The 21362-nt window shown below is 44.4% G+C and overlaps 2 protein-coding genes across 3 annotated transcripts; one reads left to right on the top strand and one right to left on the bottom strand.

The window, feature by feature from the left end:
- Positions 1-46: 46 nt before the first annotated feature.
- Positions 47-5588, bottom strand: LOC124042962 (F-box only protein 47-like). Its single transcript, XM_046361115.1, has 11 exons — positions 5448-5588; positions 5095-5309; positions 4635-4811; positions 4354-4430; positions 2467-2544; positions 2246-2354; positions 1994-2167; positions 1607-1756; positions 1008-1150; positions 717-876; positions 47-622 (listed from the first exon to the last, which is right to left on the bottom strand). Exons 2-11 carry the CDS (start codon positions 5267-5269, stop codon positions 525-527), a joined length of 1341 nt encoding a protein of 446 aa, XP_046217071.1. The 5' UTR covers positions 5270-5309; positions 5448-5588; the 3' UTR covers positions 47-524.
- A 616-nt stretch (positions 5589-6204) lies between these two features.
- LOC124044074 (claudin-14-like) lies at positions 6205-19633 on the top strand. Of its 2 annotated transcripts, XM_046363472.1 has the most exons (5): positions 6205-6413; positions 14450-14544; positions 16851-17646; positions 17758-17986; positions 18100-19633. In XM_046363472.1, exons 3-5 carry the CDS (start codon positions 17413-17415, stop codon positions 18378-18380), a joined length of 744 nt encoding a protein of 247 aa, XP_046219428.1. In that variant the 5' UTR covers positions 6205-6413; positions 14450-14544; positions 16851-17412; the 3' UTR covers positions 18381-19633. The 2 variants fall into 2 exon arrangements, with proteins under 2 accessions (XP_046219428.1, XP_046219427.1); XM_046363471.1 differs by lacking the exons at positions 6205-6413; positions 14450-14544 and adding an exon at positions 14559-14900.
- The last annotated feature ends 1729 nt before the right edge of the window (positions 19634-21362 follow it).

The raw sequence follows: 21362 nt of genomic DNA, 5'->3' as shown, positions 1-21362 counted from the left end.
TTGATCTCACATAGTGAGAGGAGATAATAGTGAATCGAACACTGTAGACCCCAAAGTCCATTTTAATAATTTATGCAAAAACAGATCGAGTTTCAGCTTCCATCAACACAGAAGCATCAAGTACAATCAATGCATCATAACCATTATACTGTACAAGTTGAACACCTTTATGAAATGCCAATAAATAGTTGCAAACTTGTGTTAATAAATCTATAAATATAATTAAATACTCCCTTTACAGGATACCAATATTTTAAAGCAGTTGATTTACAAAAGTATAAATAAGCTGTATAACAAAAGTATAAAAGTGTAATGATGTGAATACTGTTGACAAAGGGAGAAGAAACCCTTAATTTTCCCTATCGTCTTGGGCTACCTTCACTCCTTTTATATCCCTCTATCTGCTCAAACACAAACCTTCAGATCATCATTTCCCTGACAGTGTCCCTACTCTCTCCTTTTCTTCTATCTCTTATCCCCTCACCCCTTTATCTCTTCAGCCCCTCACTTTCCTTTCTCTGTCCTCAACCCTTCTTGAGGAACATGTAGACTATCTCAGTGTGGAAGTGAGCGCTGGCATTCAGGAGGCTCTGGAAGGTCTCCATATCCTCATGACGGTTACCTGAAAGAGAGGGAGATTACTGACAGTACAGACAAAGGCCATATGGCTATCTGGGACCAAACATAGTGAACCACCTGCCCTGCCATGTCCTCACCTGCCATGACAACCTCGTACATCTCCATGGTAACCTCTGAGAACATGTTCTCAACGCTCTGGATGAATGACCACCTGTCTGACGGCGACAAGAACACCTGGCACACCTGCTGCACCATCCTCACCGACCAGTTCATACAGTAGCCGTCCTTCTCACACACCTACAATACACACATATGAAACATACCTATAACACACACAAGCATTTCGCTACACCAACATCTGGTAAATATGTGTATATTTGATTTGATTTGAATAGCCATCCTTCTCACACACACAGATGTGTACTGACCAGTATGAGGTAGACGAGGAGTCGTGAGATCTCAAAGAGGCGACCGTTGAGAGCCTTGCTAGCCAGAATACTGTAACACAGACTGTTCCCACACAGGATCAACAGCCTGGCCACGCTCTCTACATGCCACGCCTGGGGGAGCACTGGGGAGACCAGAGAGATGTGATGAGCACAACGAAGACGCTGTGTGCACCTGAATAAAGGTGTGTGTGTGCGTGTGTTAAGATATGGTAGCCCTTTCGTGCAGTCAACGACGAAAAGTGCCCTCTTTCGCCTCACGGGTGGAATGTTATTAATATTTTTCATAATTTCATAATTAATAAAGATTATTTATTTCATAATTAATAAAGATTATTTTTTTAAACAATGAAAGTCCAGTGTTTCTATGTCAAACAGTTTTGTTATATTTCAGTCTACTGTGATGTATATAAAGTGTAATATTTGGATGCAAACTCAGCTCTATATCTGACATGGTACAGGTGTCTTCTTTTTTGTAAGCCCATGTGTGTGAGGTAAATACTTTGTTTCAAAGGCTAGCAAGAATCACTCCGTGTGACCGTGATTTAGCCCACTACAGTAAAAGGTTAAAGTGTGTGTACCTGTGAGTTCCTCCAGTATGGCCAGTACGGTGTCAGTGGTCCAGTCTCTAGCCTCTAGGTCACTGTGGAGCAGGATCACAGCCTTGGCCAAGTCCCACAGAGAACACTGGGCTACTCCTGCACTCAGCTGCTCCTGCCAGCCCAGAGAACCTGGAAAAAATACAGACTGTTAACACACACACACACACACACACACACACACACACACACACACACACACACACACACACACACACACACACACACACACACACACACACACACACACACACACACACACACACACACACACACACACACACACACACACACACACACACACTCTACCATGGGCCAGGGCCAGGGTTGGAGGATGTACACCCATGCACAAACTCACTGCATACTAACCGTCAGGCAGCCGTGGTCCATAGAGTATGAACAGCAGCCTGGCCTGTGAGACCATGGGCCAGGACTGGAGGATCCTGGTGAGCCAGAACAGAGTGTCTCTTCGGCTGCTCCACGGCTCCAACAGAACCTGACGACAGAACCCACGGATCTGCAGCTCCAACCGCTGACATGCTCCTAGACACAGAGGAGAAACATTACTGTCTCTCTTTCCTCCTCACACCCTCTCTCTCTGAATTAGGGACAGACACCCACCTGGCTTTCCAGTGACGACCAACTCGATCTTCCGGGGAAGGTTTGTGAAGTCGCACAGGAAGTTGAAGACCCGGTGACACTCCAGCTCATCCCAGCCCGCAATCAACGTCTGTCAGTCAAACAGCAATGATCTGTTACATATCTTTTTTTCAGGAGACTGAAAAGATTTGTCTTGTGTGTTTCATAGGTATTTTTCTTTTGAAACAACTTTAGGGTCTCACCTGCAAGAAAACTCCGTAGCTGGAGAAGAAAGGGCAGCCTGTTGAGGCAGTGCACTGCTCCATCATGAAGCACGGGACCTGAGGCAGGGAGAGACAAGCGGTCTATGTAAGTCTATGGACATCTACAACCGGTCTCTCCAACCCTGTTCCTGGAGAGCTGCCGTCCTGTAGGTTTTTGTTCCAACCATAATCTAGAAAACCTGATTATAATAACTAGCTGGATGATTAGCTGAATCAGGTTAGTTACACCTGTGGTTGGATTGAAAACCTACTACAGGAGGATAGCTCTCCAGCAACAGGGTTGAAGCACTAATCTACAGTATGTAGGCCTTACAACACTGAACAAAAATATAAACGCAACATGTAAAGTGTTGGTGCCATGTTTCATGAGCTGAAATAAAAAATCCCAGAAATGTTTCAAAGGCCTTGTGCTGGGGACAATAAAAGGCTACTTTATAATGTGAGGAGTATTTCTGTATAAAGCCATTTTGTGGGGGAAAACTAATTCTAATTGGCTGGGCCTGGGTCACCAGTGGGTGGACCTGCCTGCCAAGTGAGTGGGCCTATGCCCTCCATGGCTGCACCACTGCCCAATCATGTGAACTCCATAGATTAGGGCCTATTCCTGGACTTTCTGACGGGCCACCCCCAGGTGGAAGTGTAGGTAACAACCCATCAGCCACGGTGATCCTCGACACGGGGGGCCCCTCAGGGATGCGTGCTCAGTTCCCTCCTGTACTCCATGTTCACTCATGACTGCATGGCCAGGCACAACTCCAACACCATCATTAAGTTTGCACATGACAAAACAGTGGTAGGCCTGATCACCGACAACGATGAGACAGCCTATAGGGAGGTCAGAGAACTGACCGTGTGGTTCAAGGAGAACAACCTCTCCCTCAACGTGAACAAGACAAAAGAGATGACTGTGGAATACAGGAAAAGAAGGACCGAGCACGCCCCCATTCTCATCGACGGAGCTATAGCGGAGCAGGTTAAGAGCTTCAAGTTCCTTGGCGTCCACATCACCAACAAACTAACATTGTCCAAGCGCACCAAGACAGTCGTGAAGAGGGCACGACATAACCTTTTCCCCCCTGACGGGTTGCAACTGCTCGGCCTCCGACCACAAGGCACTACAGACGGTAGTGTGTATGGTCAAACTTCCTGCCATCCAGGACCTATATACCAGGCGGTGTCAGAGGAAGGCCCTAAGACTCCAGCCACCCTATTCATATACTGTTCTCTCTGCTATCACATGGCAAGCAGTACTGGAGGACCAAGTCTAGGTCAAAGAGGCTTCTAAACAGCTTCTACCCCAAGCCATAAGACTCCTGAACAGCTAATCAAATAGCTACCCAGACTATTTGCATTGCCCCCCCCCCCCTCTACGCTGCTGCTACTCTCTGTTATTATCTATGCATAGTCACTTTAATAATTCTACCTACATGTACATACTACCTGAATTACCTCAACACCGGTGCCCCCTGTATATAGCCCCGCTATTGTTATTTACTGCTGCTCTTTAATTGTTTATTATTCTTATCTCTTACTTTTTGGGGGGTATTTTCTTAAAACTGCCTTGTTGGTTAAGGGTTTGTAAGTAAGCATTTCATTGTAAGGTCTACACCTGTTGTATTCGGCGCATGTGACAAATAACATTTGATTTGATTTTCATTTATTTTATTTAATAGATTTCCTCATGTGAACTGTAACTAGGTAAAATATTTGATTTCACAACCTGTGTTATAATGATTAACTGGTTCTTTTTAAATTTTTTATGTGTAACAACTCATGCTTTACGACAGTAGTTTAACAACATTGCTAAATATTCTTATCATTCATTTCCATAACCTTATCTATCTCCCTCACCTTTCTCTGTCTTACCTGGGAGAACTTGCTATATATAAATTTCAACCTGTCCTTTGTAGGTAGCAACAGGGTACACCTCTTGAACAACAACCCTGAGACAACAAGCAGAAACAAACAACAAGGTGACACCATGACTACATCTGTTTGTCAACCCTGAATGAATAAAGATTGACATAACACATACATGACTAAAAAGCACTTCTAGACACAGTTATTTTGAGGTAGCCTAGAGTGTATTATGAAAAGTGCTGTGATTGACTTCATATTCCCGCCTATAGGCTGTACCTACTACCTACCCAGCGCTTTGTAGTGTCCCAGGGTGGCGGGGTCCTCTTTGGGAGGAGAGGAGGGAGAGGAGCAGTGCCGGAGCTTTTGTAGGATCATTCTGTTCCTCCAGGTCTGAGTAGAGATGTGATTCACAATGTAGCGACTGATGGCCTTGGACACCATGCTGAATACACTGATCTCAAGCACTGCAACACACAGAGGCATGTGGGTCATATCACACACACACACACACACACACACACACACACACACACACACACACACACACACACACACACACACACACACACACACACACACACACACACACACACAGCTGGCTAGCCTAGTAGAATACATGACTGGAAAGACCGTCATTAGGTCAATGACAATCAACATACACATTGACAGGCCTACCAGCCTTCCTTTCCTTCTATCTCTCCCTTCCTCCATTCATTGTATTTAAACCAGTTAGCTAGTTAGACCTACCAGAGAGTCTGTCCAGGACCATGTCAAACACCTCTGCAGGCAGCCTCTCGAAGAAGCAGCCACTGGCCATGCCCTGACTCCGGGTCGTGATGGTTCTCACCGGATAGGGCTGGCGACGGGACCGTCGGCGGTGGAACTTCTGGGTCATGGTGAATTTCCTGGTGACTGCCGCCATCGCCACAAAACTGTCCGGTCGCTATTGACCCGAGGATAAACTAGGAATTGAAGGTTGAAGGTCATTTGGCAAGAATAATTTATTCATTTCCAAAGAGAACAACATCAAAGACAGCTGTCAACTTTAAGAGTGAACTACTGTAACTAGCTAACGTTAGCTGTCATTTGCCTGGCTTTACCTTTAGCTTTTGGATGCGAAAACGAATCCAACAATAGCATACACTGAGTAAACAGGTGAGCTGTCTTCAGACTTATACTGTTATTTTTTTATCATAGACTATAAAGTGAATATTTTGGCTAGCTAGCTGCTGAGAAGAAACGTTCCCTGAGGCTGAGGTAGGACTACAGACAGACTTGTTTTTGGCGACCCCTCGCGAGTGAAACAGCTCTGCCGCGAAATACTCATCTCGCGCGAAAAAAAATAACCTTCCCTTCCATCAACATTTTCTGAATGTTTTTGTGCTGACTTTACTTTTGTAATGTCATGTAAACGTGCGATGTACATTTGCCTATAATCCCCATCCCTCTCATGTAGGCTAGTCTAATGATTAGTCTGACATGACATGAGCTTCTAGATCTACTGTAACAGTAGCCTATGAATAAAGCGATTAGAATGTGAAATGTTTAGGCCTTATCTGAATTCAACAGGTGCTTACAATGATCAATCAAATATAAATGTCATATTTGCTGTCCTAGAAGCAGAGAATAAACACCTTATTACAGACAGAGGCCCAATAGTTTATAGCCTTTCCTTGAGTTGTGGCCCAGCACAGCTAATGGGCCCAGCACAGCTCCTTAATGCATGGAGGATTACTGTGCTTCCCCTAAGGCTATTAACTCCTCGGTACTCATATGGCATCTCCCTCTGGAGGAGATACACAGGACACATAATCCTATAAAAGAGACTGACACAGGGCAGGATGGGCTGCACTAGGCTGCTAGAAAAGCCACTGCTAGGCTACTGTATGGAGGAATGACAGCCAGATTGGGAATATAGCCTTGTGTGCCTGTCTTCTATAGCGTCCTTAGACACAGATTTAGTGAATGGGACGAAGAATAGAGTGGCAGTGTGTATCACTGACCAGATCAAGAGCAACCAGCAGATTTGGATGAGCTCACACCACATGGGATCTCCTGTATATCAGGTACTGTACTTATGTGTCACTCTGTTGTCCCATGATAAGAGCTTTATGTTTATTTATTTAAAATGTATTTAACTAGGCAAGTTATTTAAGAACAAATTCTTATTTACAATGAAAAGGCAAAAGGCCTCCTACGGGGACAGGGCCTGGGATTATTATTTTTTTTTTAAATGAATACAATATAAATATAGGACAAAACACACATCACAACAAGAGAGACACAACACTACATAAAGAGAGACCTAAGACAACAACATAACAAAGCAGCAACATGTGACACAGCATGGTAGATACACAACATGACAACAACATGGTAGCAACACAACATGGCAGCAAAAAAACATGGTACAAAACATTATTGGGCAAAGTCAACAGCACAAAGGTCAAGAAGGTAGAGACAACAATACATCACACAAAGCAGCCACAACTGTAAGTAAGAGTGTCCATGATTGAGTCTTTGAATGAAGCGATTGAGATGAAAATGTCCAGTTTGAGTGTTTGTTGCAGCTCGTTCCAGTCGTTAGCTGCAATGAACTGAAATAAGGAGCGATGAACTGAAATGTGTGCTTTGGGGACCTTTAACAGAATGTGACTGGCAGAACGGGTGTTGTATGTGGAGAATGAGGGCTGCAGTAGATATCTCAGATAGGGGGGTGTGAGGCCTAAGAGGGTTTTATAAATAAGCATCAACCAGTGGGTCTTGCGATGGGTATACAGAGATGACCCGTTTACAGAGGAGTATAGAGTGCAGTGATGTGTCCTGTCAGGAGCATTGGTGACGAATCTGATGGACGAAAGGATCAAAAACATCTGCTTGAGAGCACCCTTTCCTGCCAATCGATACATTTATGTCTCCGTAATCCAGCATGGGTAGGATGGTAATCTGAATCAGGGTTAGTTTGACAGCTGGGGTGAAAGAGGAGCGAGTACGATAGAGGAAACCAAGTATAGATTTAACCTTAGCCTGCAGCTTTGATATGTGCTGAGAGAAGGACAGTGTACCGTCTAGCCATACTCCCAAGTACTTGTATGAGGTGACTACCTCAAGCTCTTAACCCTCAGAGGTAGTAACAACACCTGTGGGAAGAGGGGCATTCTTCTTACCAAACCACATGACCTTTGTTGTGTTCAGAACAAGGTTAAGGGCAGAGAAAGCTTGTTGGACACTAAGAAAACTTTGTTGTAGAGTATTTAACACAACATCCGGGGAGGAGCCAGCTGAGTATAAGACTTTATCATCGGCATATAAATGGGCGAGAGAGCTTCCTACTGCCTGAGCTATGTTGTTGATGTAAATTGAGAGAGCGTGGAGCCTAGGATTGAGCCTTGGGGTACTTCCTTGGTGACAGGCAGTGGCTGAGACAGCAGATTTTCTGACTTTACACACTGCACTCTTTGAGAGAGGTAGTTAGCAAACCAGGCCAAAGACCCCTCAATGACACCAATACTCCTAAGCCGGCTCACGAGAATGGAATGGTCTACCGTAACAAAAGCTTTGGCCAAGTCAATAAAAATAGCAGCACAATAGGCTCTATCCATTATACAGCCTCCAACGTTCTAATTTACTTCCGATTGGGTTGATGACTTCCGGAGCGAGTTCTGCTATTGTTTTTATCATTAGCTTACTAGCTATCGTCAATGCATTTCTGACTGAAATAGTTTGCAATGAATATGTTTAAATTACAGCCCCACGAAGGAGGTGCTAATGAACATTGTTCAGTGCCTCTGTGTTTAGTTTCTTCCAAATGTAATGGTATTGTGAGCTTCCATCGTTTCCCGGTCGATGAAGAGCTCAGAAAAAGGTGGTTGGTGGCAGTACGTCATGACAACTTTGCTGTCACCAAACACACAAAGGTGTGTAGTACACATTTAGTCGAAATTGACATTGTTGGGGGGAAAATTGGGGGGCGACAATACCTAAAAAGAGGTGTTGTTCCTACTGTCTTCGTGTGGAACTGGCACATTCAAAAGAGACCTGGTGTTTGGGGAAGATGACTGAAACCTCCTGCTCCGACTGAGGGGGATGAAGAACAAGGTGCGCTGCCTATGGACTGTGCCGTCTCTAATCCGGTCCAGAGCATGGACCAAGCCAGTGTAAATGTACATGTGTTAATTTGCTAGCAGCAAAATAATAATTTGTTTATCTACGACATGTATCAATCATTTGTGTTGTAGTTAATATCAGTTTGTGTGGAGCTTGTATTGGCTTTAATTAGGCAATGAGTAACCAGAATGCAAGACTGAATACAATGTTAGAGATGTGTAATTGATTAACTGAACTGTTGAACATTTGCTGAAATACATTTTTTTGAAACAAATCTATTCTACTGTAGATTTCTTCACAAGAACATCAATACTTATTTTTCATAAAACCACTAAACTGGGCACCCATGCAGGGGATCCATTCAGGTGCGAGAGACTTCTGCAAGTAGTGGTAAAAATAGAAGGGGTCAACCTTCTCTCTTATAGTTTTTGAAACCTGTAGATCTTTATATATCCTTTCATTTAACTAGGATGTCAACTAGGATGTCAACTAGGATGTCCTCCTGTGTACAGATGACAAAGTCACACCAGCTACAACCTGTGAGAAGGATTTGACCTTGCACCTGCATGAGCAGGCGTAAGCATGAGATCTCTTCAACTTCAGCTCTCCATTCTGTATCTTCAGATAAGGGCAGTCAACATAACTTGGTACATTTGGGCACTTGACCTCTAAGAATCCAAAGTGTGGTCTCACACTGGGATCAAATATGATTCCATCTGGAGAGGATCCTAACCACGGAGCATCTGGGTGCACTACAAAGCCACACGGAAAGAAGTTAACATTCTTCAGTGTGCAGTACTCCTTTACAGCTACTGGCTCCATGGCTAGCCCCCTCTTCATCTCCATGGTCTGCATACCAGATCCCTGTATATCCACTGGCTCCATGGCTAGCCCCCTCTTCATCTCCATGGTCTGCATACCAGATCCCTGTACAGCCACTGGCTCCATGGCTAGCCCCCTCTTCATCTCCATGGTCTGCATACCAGATCCCTGTGCAGCCACTGACTCCATGGCTAGCCCCCTCTTCATCTCCATGGTCTGCATACCAGATCCCTGTACAGCCACTGGCTCCAAGGCTAGCCCCCTCTTCATCTCCATGGTCTGCATACCAGATCCCTGTATATCCACTGGCTCCATGGCTAGCCCCCTCTTCATCTCCATGATCTGCATACCAGATCCCTGTGCAGCCACTGACTCCATGGCTAGCCCCCTCTTCATCTCCATGGTCTGCATACCAGATCGCTGTACAGCCACTGGCTCCATGGCTAGCCCCCTCTTCATCTCCATGGTCTGCATACCAGATCCCTGTATATCCACTGGCTCCATGGCTAGTCCCCTCTTCATCTCCATGGTCTGCATACCAGATCCCTGTATAGCCACTGGCTCCATGGCTAGCCCCTCTTCATCTCCATGGTCTGCATACCAGATCCCTGTATATCCACTGGCTCCATGGCTAGCCCCCTCTTCATCTCCATGGTCTGCATACCAGATCCCTGTACAGCCACTGGCTCCATGGCTAGCCCCCTCTTCATATCCATGGTCTGCATACCAGATCCCTGTATATCCACTGGCTCCATGGCTAGCCCCCTCTTCATCTCCATGGTCTGCATACCAGATCCCTGTACAGCCACTGGCTCCATGGCTAGCCCCAACTTCATCTCCATGGTCTGCATACCAGATCCCTGTATATCCACTTGCTCCATGGCTAGCCCCCTCTTCATCTCCACGGTCTGCATACCAGATCCCTGTACAGCCACTGGCTCCATGGCTAGCCCCCTCTTCATCTCCACGGTCTGCATACCAGATCCCTGTACAGCCACTGGCTCCATGGCTAGCCCCCTCTTCATCTCCATGGTCTGCATACCAGATCCCTGTACAGCCACTGGCTCCATGGCTAGCCCCCTCTTCATCTCCATGGTCTGCATACCAGATCCCTGTACAGCCACTGGCTCCATGGCTAGCCCCCTCTTCATCTCCATGGTCTGCATACCAGATCCCTGTACAGCCACTGGCTCCATGGCTAGCCCCCTCTTCATCTCCATGGTCTGCATACCAGATCCCTGTACAGCCACTGGCTCCATGGCTAGCCCCTCTTCATCTCCATGGTCTGCATACCAGATCCCTGTACAGCCACTGGCTCCATGGCTAGCCCCCTCTTCATATCCATGGTCTGCATACCAGATCCCTGTACAGCCACTGGCTCCATGGCTAGCCCCCTCTTCATCTCCATGGTCTGCATACCAGATCCCTGTACAACCACTGGCTCCATGGCTAGCCCCCTCTTCATCTCCATGGTCTGCATACCAGATCCCTGTACAGCCACTGGCTCCATGGCTAGCCCCCTCCTCATATCCATGGTCTGCATACCAGATCCCTGTACAGCCACTGGCTCCAAGGCTAGCCCCCTCTTCATCTCCATGGTCTGCATACCAGATCCCTGTATATCCACTGGCTCCATGGCTAGCCCCCTCTTCATCTCCATGGTCTGCATACCAGATCCCTGTATATCCACTGGCTCCATGGCTAGCCCCCTCTTCATCTCCATGGTCTGCATACCAGATCCCTGTACAGCCACTGGCTCCATGGCTAGCCCCCTCTTCATCTCCATGCTCTGCATACCAGATCCCTTGAACATCTGCTCAGCTAGGTGGTCAGCTGAGGTCTCTCCCTGGACATGGCAAACCTCTTGGAAGTGAGATTATGTTGTTCTCATTTTCCTGAGCTGATGCCATTCCGGGCTGCTGCTCTGCTCCCTTGTAGCAACTTTGACTTTGTGTGACATCTCGTAGGTTGTCTCTAATGCCTTGAGGTGGAACTGCTCCTGATGGCTAAGGACGTAAGCACACTGGGAAGCCTGAAGCCTGTAGCCATCTAAGGGAAGTATTGGTGGAGAAGGGCCATCGGTAATCTTCACAATTTCACGGGTCTTTGGCTGTGGAAGCTGATAGGACAGAACACTGCCGGCTTACACTGGCCCAAAGGCGGACTCAACCAGGAGCACGTCAGCTGACATTTCCATTGTTGTCACAAGAGGGGCAGTAAGTGGAGAAAAGTTGGCATACATTTCTGAGACGCGGAGAAGGTCCATGTCAGGCATGTATCCATTGAGTGCTTTGTAGAGAGAACATCTGCAAAACATTTTAAAACCTTACCATCAGGTTGGAGAGATTACTATGACAAAGACTTTTCCAGAAACAGCACAAGCCCGAAAGTTTTTTTTAAATGAATTAAAATATACAGATTTATAGATTACATGTATGTATTTGCCCCCAGTCTTTGTCCCAAATATTTGTCATTATCATCTGGATACAAGAAAATGTTTTCTAAAATGTTTCCATTCTAGGAACCTCCAACTTACCTTATTCCATCAGCACACGAGTTAGTTGGTTTACGGAACTATATCCCACCAACCGGACCTGGCTTCACACCCTAATTAACAAGGATTTACTGTTACATAGGCTGAATACTTTACAGAATTATTTTTTAATGGATATTGACAGACTCACAAGTGTTCTTGGCTTGTGCCAACGCTGTTCTGTGTCTGTGCAGCTGTGAACTGGTGGTGCAGCAGGAATGTTTCATTGAGAGTAGTGCGCTGTCTGGTAAAGAAGGGCTACCAGATGATTGCACCCCGCACTTCCTGCAACACAGGAGCAGTGGCTTTGGACCACTCTCACTGGTACGGAGTGCTTTAACACCATCTGTGAAGATAAGTGAAGTGACTGAAGTGAGAAACAAGAATGATGAGGCCCATAAATAACAATAAACATAGTAGTGTCTAGTCTTGTTAACTAGGGACTCATTTAACTATACCGGAATAGATTGTGTCTCAATAACACAATTACCAAACACTGCATCAACAGATCTTAACAGGTTATTTGGTAAAGTGGGCAATTCTAAATTGGGATTGGGACCCATCATTAATGTCTATCTACTGATAAGATTAAACACTGACACTGTCTCCAACACATTTTGACCATGATGACAGTGTCTCACAGGAGATGTTTAACAAGGTCCCTAGTAGCTATCTATAACCTTTCCCTATTCTCATGCTGTGCAGCTTTTCACTCTTCCTCATGGACCTGTGGCAGGCAGCCCTCACGGTGATCTCCCCTGTCAATGTATCTTTGTTAGATACTGTGTAGAAGACATGAATAACAATTATTTTTAGCTAGCAAATATAGCTAGCAAGCGTAACTTAACCAATCTAACGAAAATACACACGTTCTCGGGTAGATTATGTCAACGTTACATCATTTTACGAAGTAACTAGCTAACGTTATATCTGTCACTGACTTGGTATTTACCTTCATAGTTGTCTATGTAGCTTCCTATATACATCTTGAACCACTTTTCATTCTTGCTAGCTGGAGTCTCTGAAGCGGATTTAACAATTTGATGAACATCATTAATATTCATTTGAGGCCTGAAGACACCTAGTAAAAAACTGTTTAGAACGTTAGATCATGGAATGTGCACAAAGGCTATATTGCTTAGAATCAAGGGCAATGATGACATCATTGAGGTTAAAAAGGTTGGAGATAGGCTTGGTGATGATAGGGGCAGCAACCTTAAAGAACAAAGGAGAGACAGGTTAAAAAGGTCGGAGATAGGCTTGGTGATGATAGGGGCAGCAACCTTAAAGAAGAAAGCAGAGACAGGTTAAAAAGGTTGGAGATAGGCTTGGCGATGATAGGGGCAGCAACCTTAAAGAAGAAAGCAGAGACAGGTTAAAAAGGTTGTAGATAGGCTTGGTGATGATAGGGGCAGCAACCTTAAAGAACAAAGCAGAGACAGGTTAAAAAGGTTGGAGATAGGCTTGGTGATGATAGGGGCAGCAACCTTAAAGAACAAAGGAGAGACAGGTTAAAAAGGTCAGAGATAGGCTTGGTGATGATAGGGGCAGCAACCTTAAAGAACAAAGGAGAGACAGGTTAAAAAGGTTGGAGATAGGCTTGGTGATGATAGGGGCAGCAACCTTAAAGAACAAAGCAGAGACAGGTTAAAAAGGTTGTAGATAGGCTTGGTGATGATAGGGGCAGCAACCTTAAAGAAGAAAGCAGAGACAGGTTAAAAAGGTTGGAGATAGGCTTGGTGATGATAGGGGCAGCAACCTTAAAGAACAAAGCAGAGACAGGTTAAAAAGGTTGGAGATAGGCTTGGTGATGATAGGGGCAGCAACCTTAAAGAAGAAAGCAGAGACAGGTTAAAAAGGTTGGAGATAGGCTTGGTGATGATAGGGGCAGCAACCTTAAAGAACAAAGGAGAGACAGGTTAAAAAGGTTGTAGATAGGCTTGGTGATGATAGGGGCAGCAACCTTAAAGAAGAAAGCAGAGACAGGTTAAAAAGGTTGGAGATAGGCTTGGTGATGATAGGGGCAGCAACCTTAAAGAACAAAGGAGAGACAGGTTAAAAAGGTTGTAGATAGGCTTGGTGATGATAGGGGCAGCAACCTTAAAGAACAAAGGGTCTAAACAATATGACCAAGATGTTTTTTTGGGGTCAAGTTTAAGGAGCTCCTAGCACCTCGGACTCAGTGACTGCCTGCAGGGAGAAACTTTGTAGCGGGGCAGGTGGAAATAGAGGGAGAAGCGTCGGTGATAGTCACATTAGAAGGGGTGGGAGATGAGGAAATGTAACAGTCAATGAAGAGCTATTTGAAAATGTAATGCTTAAAACCTGCAAATCAAATTGTTTTGGGACAGATTTGGAGACAACCGAGCACTGACTGTGATCCTTGGTAAAGATTGCCACTCCACCACCTTTGGAAGAAATGTTTTGCCGAAAAAGCTTAAACCCAGAAAGGTTAACATCAGTATTCCAAACATTCTTCCTTAAGCACGTCTCAGTAATGACCAGCTAAGGCATGATCATTTATAATACTGTCATTATCTGCTATTGTCTTCTTAAATAGTCTAAGATTAGATACTGCACTGTCATCAAACATTTTTCATTTTGATCTGTTGTTTACATCTTACTTTTTGTTGTTGACAGATCCCCATATTGACTGGTGAGGAGGAGGAGGAACATGCCCTCCCTCTTCCCCTGGGGCAGGAACTATGTTTTGATCTAACCCTGATAGAGCTGAAGTAAGCTACACCAGACCGAGCCACACTGCGTAACATTACTGACAGACAGTTGTCACCTCCCTAACAGGACAATAAGAACACACACATACCCATACACTGCCCCCACTTGGACACTGAAGCAGAGGCAACACTGGTAATAGAGGGAAAGAGAGAGTAAGAGAGAGCAAGCAGACAGAGCGCTGGTCTGGTCTGGGTTGTGGCGTGCAGCATTGACAAGCCTGTTAACTATAGAGAGTCATATAAATGCTTTATAACATGTGTCTGTGAATCTGCAAAGAACACATAAACATAGACTGCCAGCCGCTTCCCGCCTCCTGCAGCATTGGACAGCACCCGGCTGGATATACTTGTCACAGGTAAGAAGGAAAGAGGAGGGTGTAGGTGTTGAGTAAATCACTTTGTTGGGGTTCTTATTTTGTAGCTTTGTATTATCTGTGCTACGTGCACGGAAAAATTAAGTTTGAACTCACGTGAGCAGTAGCCAAAAACATGTTCATCTGTTGTTCTATTGTGTGGGTGTCTCCTCCCTTACAGAATCAATCATTAAACACAAAGAGCATTCTGTTCCCAGTGTCCCAGTGAGGAATGGAACTGTTGCGCTTTGATAGAGTATAGAACTAGTATAATGGTGACGGTTTTGTTTCAAGATTGGTGGTAGATGAAGGAAAACTGGAAAGTTGAGTAGAAAGTGAAACATCATAGTATTGACGTCAACTTTAATCTCTCTGAATGAGGCAAAGGAGAACTGTAGTAGTCTAAATGATAGGCATATGTGTATAAAGCAGAATAGCAACGGCATGTGGTTTAGTTCTGAGGTGTTAATTCTATTTTGGATCAGCCATGTCTGGAGCCTGCAGGCCTCCTGTCTGTCACTGTCCAGAGTTTGTGTGTGTGTGTGTGTGTGTGTGTGTGTGTGTGTGTGTGTGTGTGTGTGTGTGTGTGTGTGTGTGTGTGTGTGTGTGTGTGTGTGTGTGTGTGTGTGTGTGTGTGTGTGTGTGTGTGTGTGTGTGTGTGTGTGTGTGTGTGTGTGTGTGTGTGTGTGTGTGTGTGTGTGTGTGTGTGTGTGTGTGTGTGTGTGTGTGTGTGTGTGTGTGTGTGACCCACTGGCAGCAGTAGAATCATATCAGGACTCTGATCCCATATGCAAAAGCTTCCACACATTATCTACACTCTTTGAAAGAAAGGTTCCAAAAGGGTTCTTCAGCTATCCCCAAAGGAGCACCCTTTTGGGGTTCCATGTAGAAAGGACAGGATTCTACATGGAACCCAAAAAGGTTTTTACCTGGAATCCAAAAAGCTTCTGGAACCAAAAGATTCTACCTTGAACCAAAAATAGTTATTCAAAGGTTTCTACTATGTGGATAGTAGAAGAACTTTAGTGTACCGACAACACCCCCTCTCTCCTCCACTTCTTCAGATAATAATGTTTTATTACTTTATGCTTTATGACACAATCAACTTTGCTGTGATATTTAATATTACTGGCATTTGTTGTAAACAACGATAGTGGGTGTGGCAATGTGTGCTATAATGTTTACTAGATCCATGGCCCTCTCCTATCTGCATTTTTCAAATCACAATAAAATTTGTTTTCCAAAGTAAGTTACATAAGATGAAGGAGAGGACGGGAAAACAGAGTGAGTGAAAGTCAATGCTTAACTACCCTTGGGTTCCCAATACTTAAACGTCTAAACTACAGTATCTGCACCTCAGAGGCCCTTCCAAGAATCTCAATTTAATCAAACTTGCCGTGCAGCATTCATACAAAAGCATATTAAAATAATTCTGTCCTGTGGTTAAATACAATTAGGAGGTACCATATACATATATATATATGCCATTTAGCAAACTATTTTATCCAATGCAACTGAGAGTCATGCATGTATACATTTGACATATTCCTGGTGGTCCCAGGAATCAAACTCACTATCCTAGCATTACAAGCACCATGCTCTACCAGCTGAGCTACATGCAAATTATTTGATGAAGCTTGAGACTAAATGACACATCTGTCTGTGAATGAACCACAGTTACCACTTTTGTAGACTTCTATATTCCAACGGCATGTTACATATTCACAGTGATAAAATTCCAAACAGTATGATTAGCCTATAATAAAATGAGTTTTATTAAATCCATTATTTATTATGGACCAGCTAAATGCTTCTCATTAAGTCGTTTCAGTGTTTCTAAACAAGGGGTTATAAAAAGGTCTCTCATTCTCATTCAGAAGTTAGTGGTATGTAACATTCAACTCAGCTGAGTGTTGGTTTCTGTGAATGTTTAATCATGTGTGTTCTCCACAGGGGCAGGGGGACAGTCACAGTCAAAGAGAGACTAGCTAGCTGAGCCCAGGGGACTACAATCAACAGGTGGAGCTGAACAAATAAGCTATTGGTCGCAGGCTCAGCCAACAAGACCAAGGACAGAAGCGTCAGTAGAAGGCCTTGTCAGAGAGAGCACTAGAGAGCATGTGGAAGCCACAGCCATTGTTTAAAACAACGCCAGAGACAACAACTGAAGCCTAGCCCCAGAGACTGAAGTCACAGCACAGAGCTTCGGAGACAACACTGAAGCCAGTGAATCCACAACCCCTGAGCCCCAAAGAGACCACCACTGCGGGATGACTTCAACACTGTGACTGACTCTAGACCCACTGGAGTTCCAACTGTACAGCTGGGAACCAGAGCTAAAGACCAGAATAATAGGATACTAAACTCACGTCTCAAAGGGATTATTGTGTGGTTGTGTGTGTTGCTCTGTGTGTGTGGTTCTGTGTGTGTTGTCTTGGGTGTAGCAGTGCAGTGTGTGAGCTAGTTTTGTTTTAAGTTCTGTGTGTGTAGTTCTCCATCAGCAGATGTTGCAGAAATGGCCAGCATGGTGGTCCAGCTCTTGGGCTTCTTCCTGGGTCTGTTGGGGCTTGTAGTTAGTGTAGTTGCTACGGTGCTCCCCCATTGGCGGCGGACGTTATATGTGGGCTCTAACATCATCACAACTACTGCATACATGAAGGGGCTCTGGATGGAGTGTGTGTGGCACAGCACGGGCATCTACCAGTGTGAAGTACATCGCTCAATGCTGGCTCTGCCACCTGACCTACAAGTAGGAATGATTGGTTGATTGATTTGTTAATTGATTCATTCATTGATTCATTCACTAAATTCCTTTCTCCTCCCTCCTCCCTCGACCCTCAACCCTGCTCCCTCCCTCTAGGCAGCGCGGGCGTTGATGGTGCTATCCTGTCTGACCTCCACCCTGGCAGTCCTGGTGTCCTCTACAGGGATGAAGTGTACCCGCTGTGCCCGACGCTCCCCCACCAAGCACGTCCTGGCCATCAGTGGAGGGGTCTGCTTCCTGTCTGCAGGCATGCTCTGCCTTATCACTGTCTGCTGGACAACCAATGATGTCATCCTCGACTTCTACAACCCCATCCTACCTGAAGGTACTATTCATTCTATCAGTCCTGCTTTATTTACTTGTATTGTATTAGAACTCAGATTTTGCTTATAATTGTCTGTTCAGATAAATAACAAGAAATGTTACTATGTGTTGCAGGTATGAAGTATGAGATTGGCATGGCGGTGTATTTGGGCTATGTCTCGGCCTGTCTAAGTCTGATGGGAGGGGCGGTGCTCTGTTGGAACTGTGAGGGGCGGCCCGGGAACGCCCTCCCCCTCCAGCTACCTCGTCGTCACCACCCTCCTCCTCCCCCTGTCTTCAGCACTTTAAACACCCCAGCACCCCCCTACTATCCCCCTACCGCACTGAATGGCAACCGCGCTCCCTCACGCACCTCAGTGTCCAGCAGTGGCTACAGACTCAACGACTATGTCTGAGGGATGGAGTACACACTCAATTATTGCTTCCTAGTGTGGAAGTGGACACACTTAATTATTATGTTTGAATGTGGAATATAATACAGACTGATTGACTACGTCTAAGGGAGGTTCACACTCAATGACTTTCCAGACAACCTCCAGAGAGTAACTGAGGATGAGTGTGTTGATGTTGTTCAGGTTGTGTCCTTCTTCTCTGAGGTAAAGTCCACAAGGTAATCCTGTCCTCTTTATCCTGTTGACTTTGTATGTTTACTATAAGAATCCAGAAACACACTTTTGAACATCTACAGCCTTATTCCCTAATACAAAAGGAGCTTCCTTCGAAAAGGCCTTTAGGACAAAGACAGCATATACCATAATGAGGACAAAGAGAGCATATACCATAATGAGGACAAAGACAGCATATACCATAATGAGGACAAAGACAGCGTGTACCATAATGAGGACAAAGACAGCGTGTACCATACTGAGGACAAAGACAGCATACACCATAATGAGGACAAAGACAGCATACACCATAATGAGGACAAAGACAGCATACACCATAATGAGGACAAAGACAGCATACACCATAATGAGGACAAAGACAGCATACACCATAATGAGGACAAAGACAGCATACACCATAATGAGGACAAAGACAGCATACACCATAATGAGGACAAATACAGCATACACCATAATGAGGACAAAGACAGCATACACCATAATGAGGACAAAGACAGCATACACCATAATGAGGACAAAGACAGCATACACCATAATGAGGACAAAGACAGCATACACCATAATGAGGACAAAGACAGCATACACCATAATGAGGACAAAGACAGCATACACCATAATGAGGACAAAGACAGCATACACCATAATGAGGACAAAGACAGCATACACCATAATGAGGACAAAGACAGCATACACCATAATGAGGACAAAGACAGCATACACCATAATGAGGACAAAGACAGCATACACCATAATGAGGACAAAGACAGCATACACCATAATGAGGACAAAGACAGCATACACCATAATGAGGACAAAGACAGCATACACCATAATGAGGACAAAGACAGCATACACCATAATGAGGACAAAGACAGCATACACCATAATGAGGACAAAGACAGCATACATCATAATGATAAGCCATATAGGGTACTTCCATGTGTATTATTATGTGTTCCAGTTTCGTAGCTCATAACTTCATGGCTGTTAGATGAACACAAATAGATTTCTAACTGCTCCAATTGTTGTGAAGCACTTCCTGTCTTCTCTATTATTGAATATATGTCAACAGCTTTATACTTCTCCTGTTATCTTAAAATACAAAGTCACCATAGTGCAACAGACTACAATTGAGCTTGAGGGTGGTAAGATAGGTTACTACTAACTGAACAAAAATGTAAATGAAACCATTTAAAAGATTTTACAGTTCATAAGGAAATCAGTCATTTTCAATAAATGAATTAGGCCCTTGGGCTCCCGAGTGACGTCTAAGGCACTGCCTCTCAGTGCTAGAGGCGTCACTACAGACCCTGGTTCAATTTCAGGCTGTATCACAACCAGCCGTGATTGGGAGTCCCATAGGGGGGCACACAATTGGCCCAGCGTCGTTAGGATTTTCCGGGGTAGGCTGTCATTGTAAATAACAATTTGTTCTTAACTGACTTGCATAGTTAAATAAAAAATAAAAATCTATGGATTTCACATGACTGGTAATACAGATGTGCATCTGTTGGTCACAGATACCTTTAAAAAAGTAGGGCCGGGCCGTAGATCACAGCGGTAGGAACCAAAAATCTCCCATTTGGACTCCAGACCAAATTACATATTTCCACCGGCCTAATGTCCATTGCTTGTGTTTCTTGGCCCAAGCAAGTCTCTTCTCATTGGTGTCCTTTAGTTGTGGTTTCTTTGCAGCAATTCGACCATGAAGGCCTAATTCACACAGTCTCATCTGAACAGCTGATGTTGAGATGTGTCTGTTACTTGAGCTCTGTGAAGCATTTATTTGGGGTACAATTTCTGAGGCTGGTAACTCTAATGAACTTATCCTCTGCAGCAAAGGAAACTCTGGGTCTTCTATTCCGTATTGACTGACCTTAATGTCTTAAAGTAATGATGGACTGTCGTTTCTCTTTGCTTATTTGAGCTGCTCTTGCAAAAATATGGACTTGGTCTTTTGCCAAATAGGCTATTTTCTAACCTGTCACAACACAACTGATTGGCTCAAATGCATTAAGAAGGAAAGAAATTCCACAAATTAACTTTTAACAAGGCACACCTGTTAATTGAAATGCATTCCAGGTGACTACCTCATGAAGCTGGTTGAGAGAATGCCAAGAGTGTGCAAAGCTGTCATCAAGGCAAAGGGTGGCTATTTGAAGAATCTCACATATTTAAATATATTTTGATGTAACACTTTTTTGGTTACCACATGATTCCATATGTGTTATTTCATAGTTTCGATGTCTTTGCTAGTAAAGAAAAACCCTTGAATGAGTAGGTGTTGTTCTAAAACTTTTGACCGGTAGTGTATAGTCGCCTACTTGGCCAAAGCACAAAAACGCATCGGAAATGTGATCTGTGCAAGGAATATGATGACCACATGGTGGCGCCAGCAGCCTATCTAGAAAGTGAGTGGCGTTGACTCTTCAAGAAAGAAAGACTTCGGCTTCTCATTGTCTGGCTCATACCAAACTTGTGCTGAATGAAACAGACAAGTAGTCAAAGCTGTGAGCTTAGAAAGTAGTTTTATTTATACATTGACTATAAATGAAAAGGTTCCTAGAATTTCCAACAAGTGTGTCCAATCCCCATCTCAATAAGTCCAAGTCAAAGTCCCTTTAAATTTAATTTTTTTAAATTTTGACTCTGGATTTCAGTAAAGGCTGGCTTTCATAATGTTCACACGGCGTTTCGTTCTATCATTGTGATTTATTCTACCTGCGCTATTAGCCGCGCCAGGCACGTGGA

The sequence above is a fragment of the Oncorhynchus gorbuscha genome, linkage group LG09 (genome assembly GCF_021184085.1).
Source record: "Oncorhynchus gorbuscha isolate QuinsamMale2020 ecotype Even-year linkage group LG09, OgorEven_v1.0, whole genome shotgun sequence".
Taxonomy (NCBI): Eukaryota; Metazoa; Chordata; class Actinopteri; order Salmoniformes; family Salmonidae; genus Oncorhynchus; species Oncorhynchus gorbuscha.
The sequence above is the reverse complement of the archived record's forward strand: the minus strand, read 5'-3'. Positions and strand labels throughout refer to the sequence as shown.

What these genes read in the sequence shown, in the direction of transcription:
- LOC124042962 (XM_046361115.1), bottom strand. Translation starts at nt 5,269, where the DNA reads ATGGCGGCAGTCACCAGGAAATTCACCATGACCCAGAAGTTCCACCGC. An exon ending in GGTCGTCACTGGAAAGCCAG is followed by an intron (nt 2,168 to 2,245) that starts GTGGGTGTCTGT and finishes CTCTGTGTCTAG; the next exon opens with GAGCATGTCAGCGGTTGGAG. An exon ending in TGGACCACGGCTGCCTGACG is followed by an intron (nt 1,757 to 1,993) that starts GTTAGTATGCAG and finishes TATTTTTTCCAG; the next exon opens with GTTCTCTGGGCTGGCAGGAG.
- LOC124044074 (XM_046363472.1), top strand. Translation starts at nt 17,413, where the DNA reads ATGGCCAGCATGGTGGTCCAGCTCTTGGGCTTCTTCCTGGGTCTGTTG. An exon ending in CTCTGCCACCTGACCTACAA is followed by an intron (nt 17,647 to 17,757) that starts GTAGGAATGATT and finishes CCCTCCCTCTAG; the next exon opens with GCAGCGCGGGCGTTGATGGT. An exon ending in CAACCCCATCCTACCTGAAG is followed by an intron (nt 17,987 to 18,099) that starts GTACTATTCATT and finishes TATGTGTTGCAG; the next exon opens with GTATGAAGTATGAGATTGGC.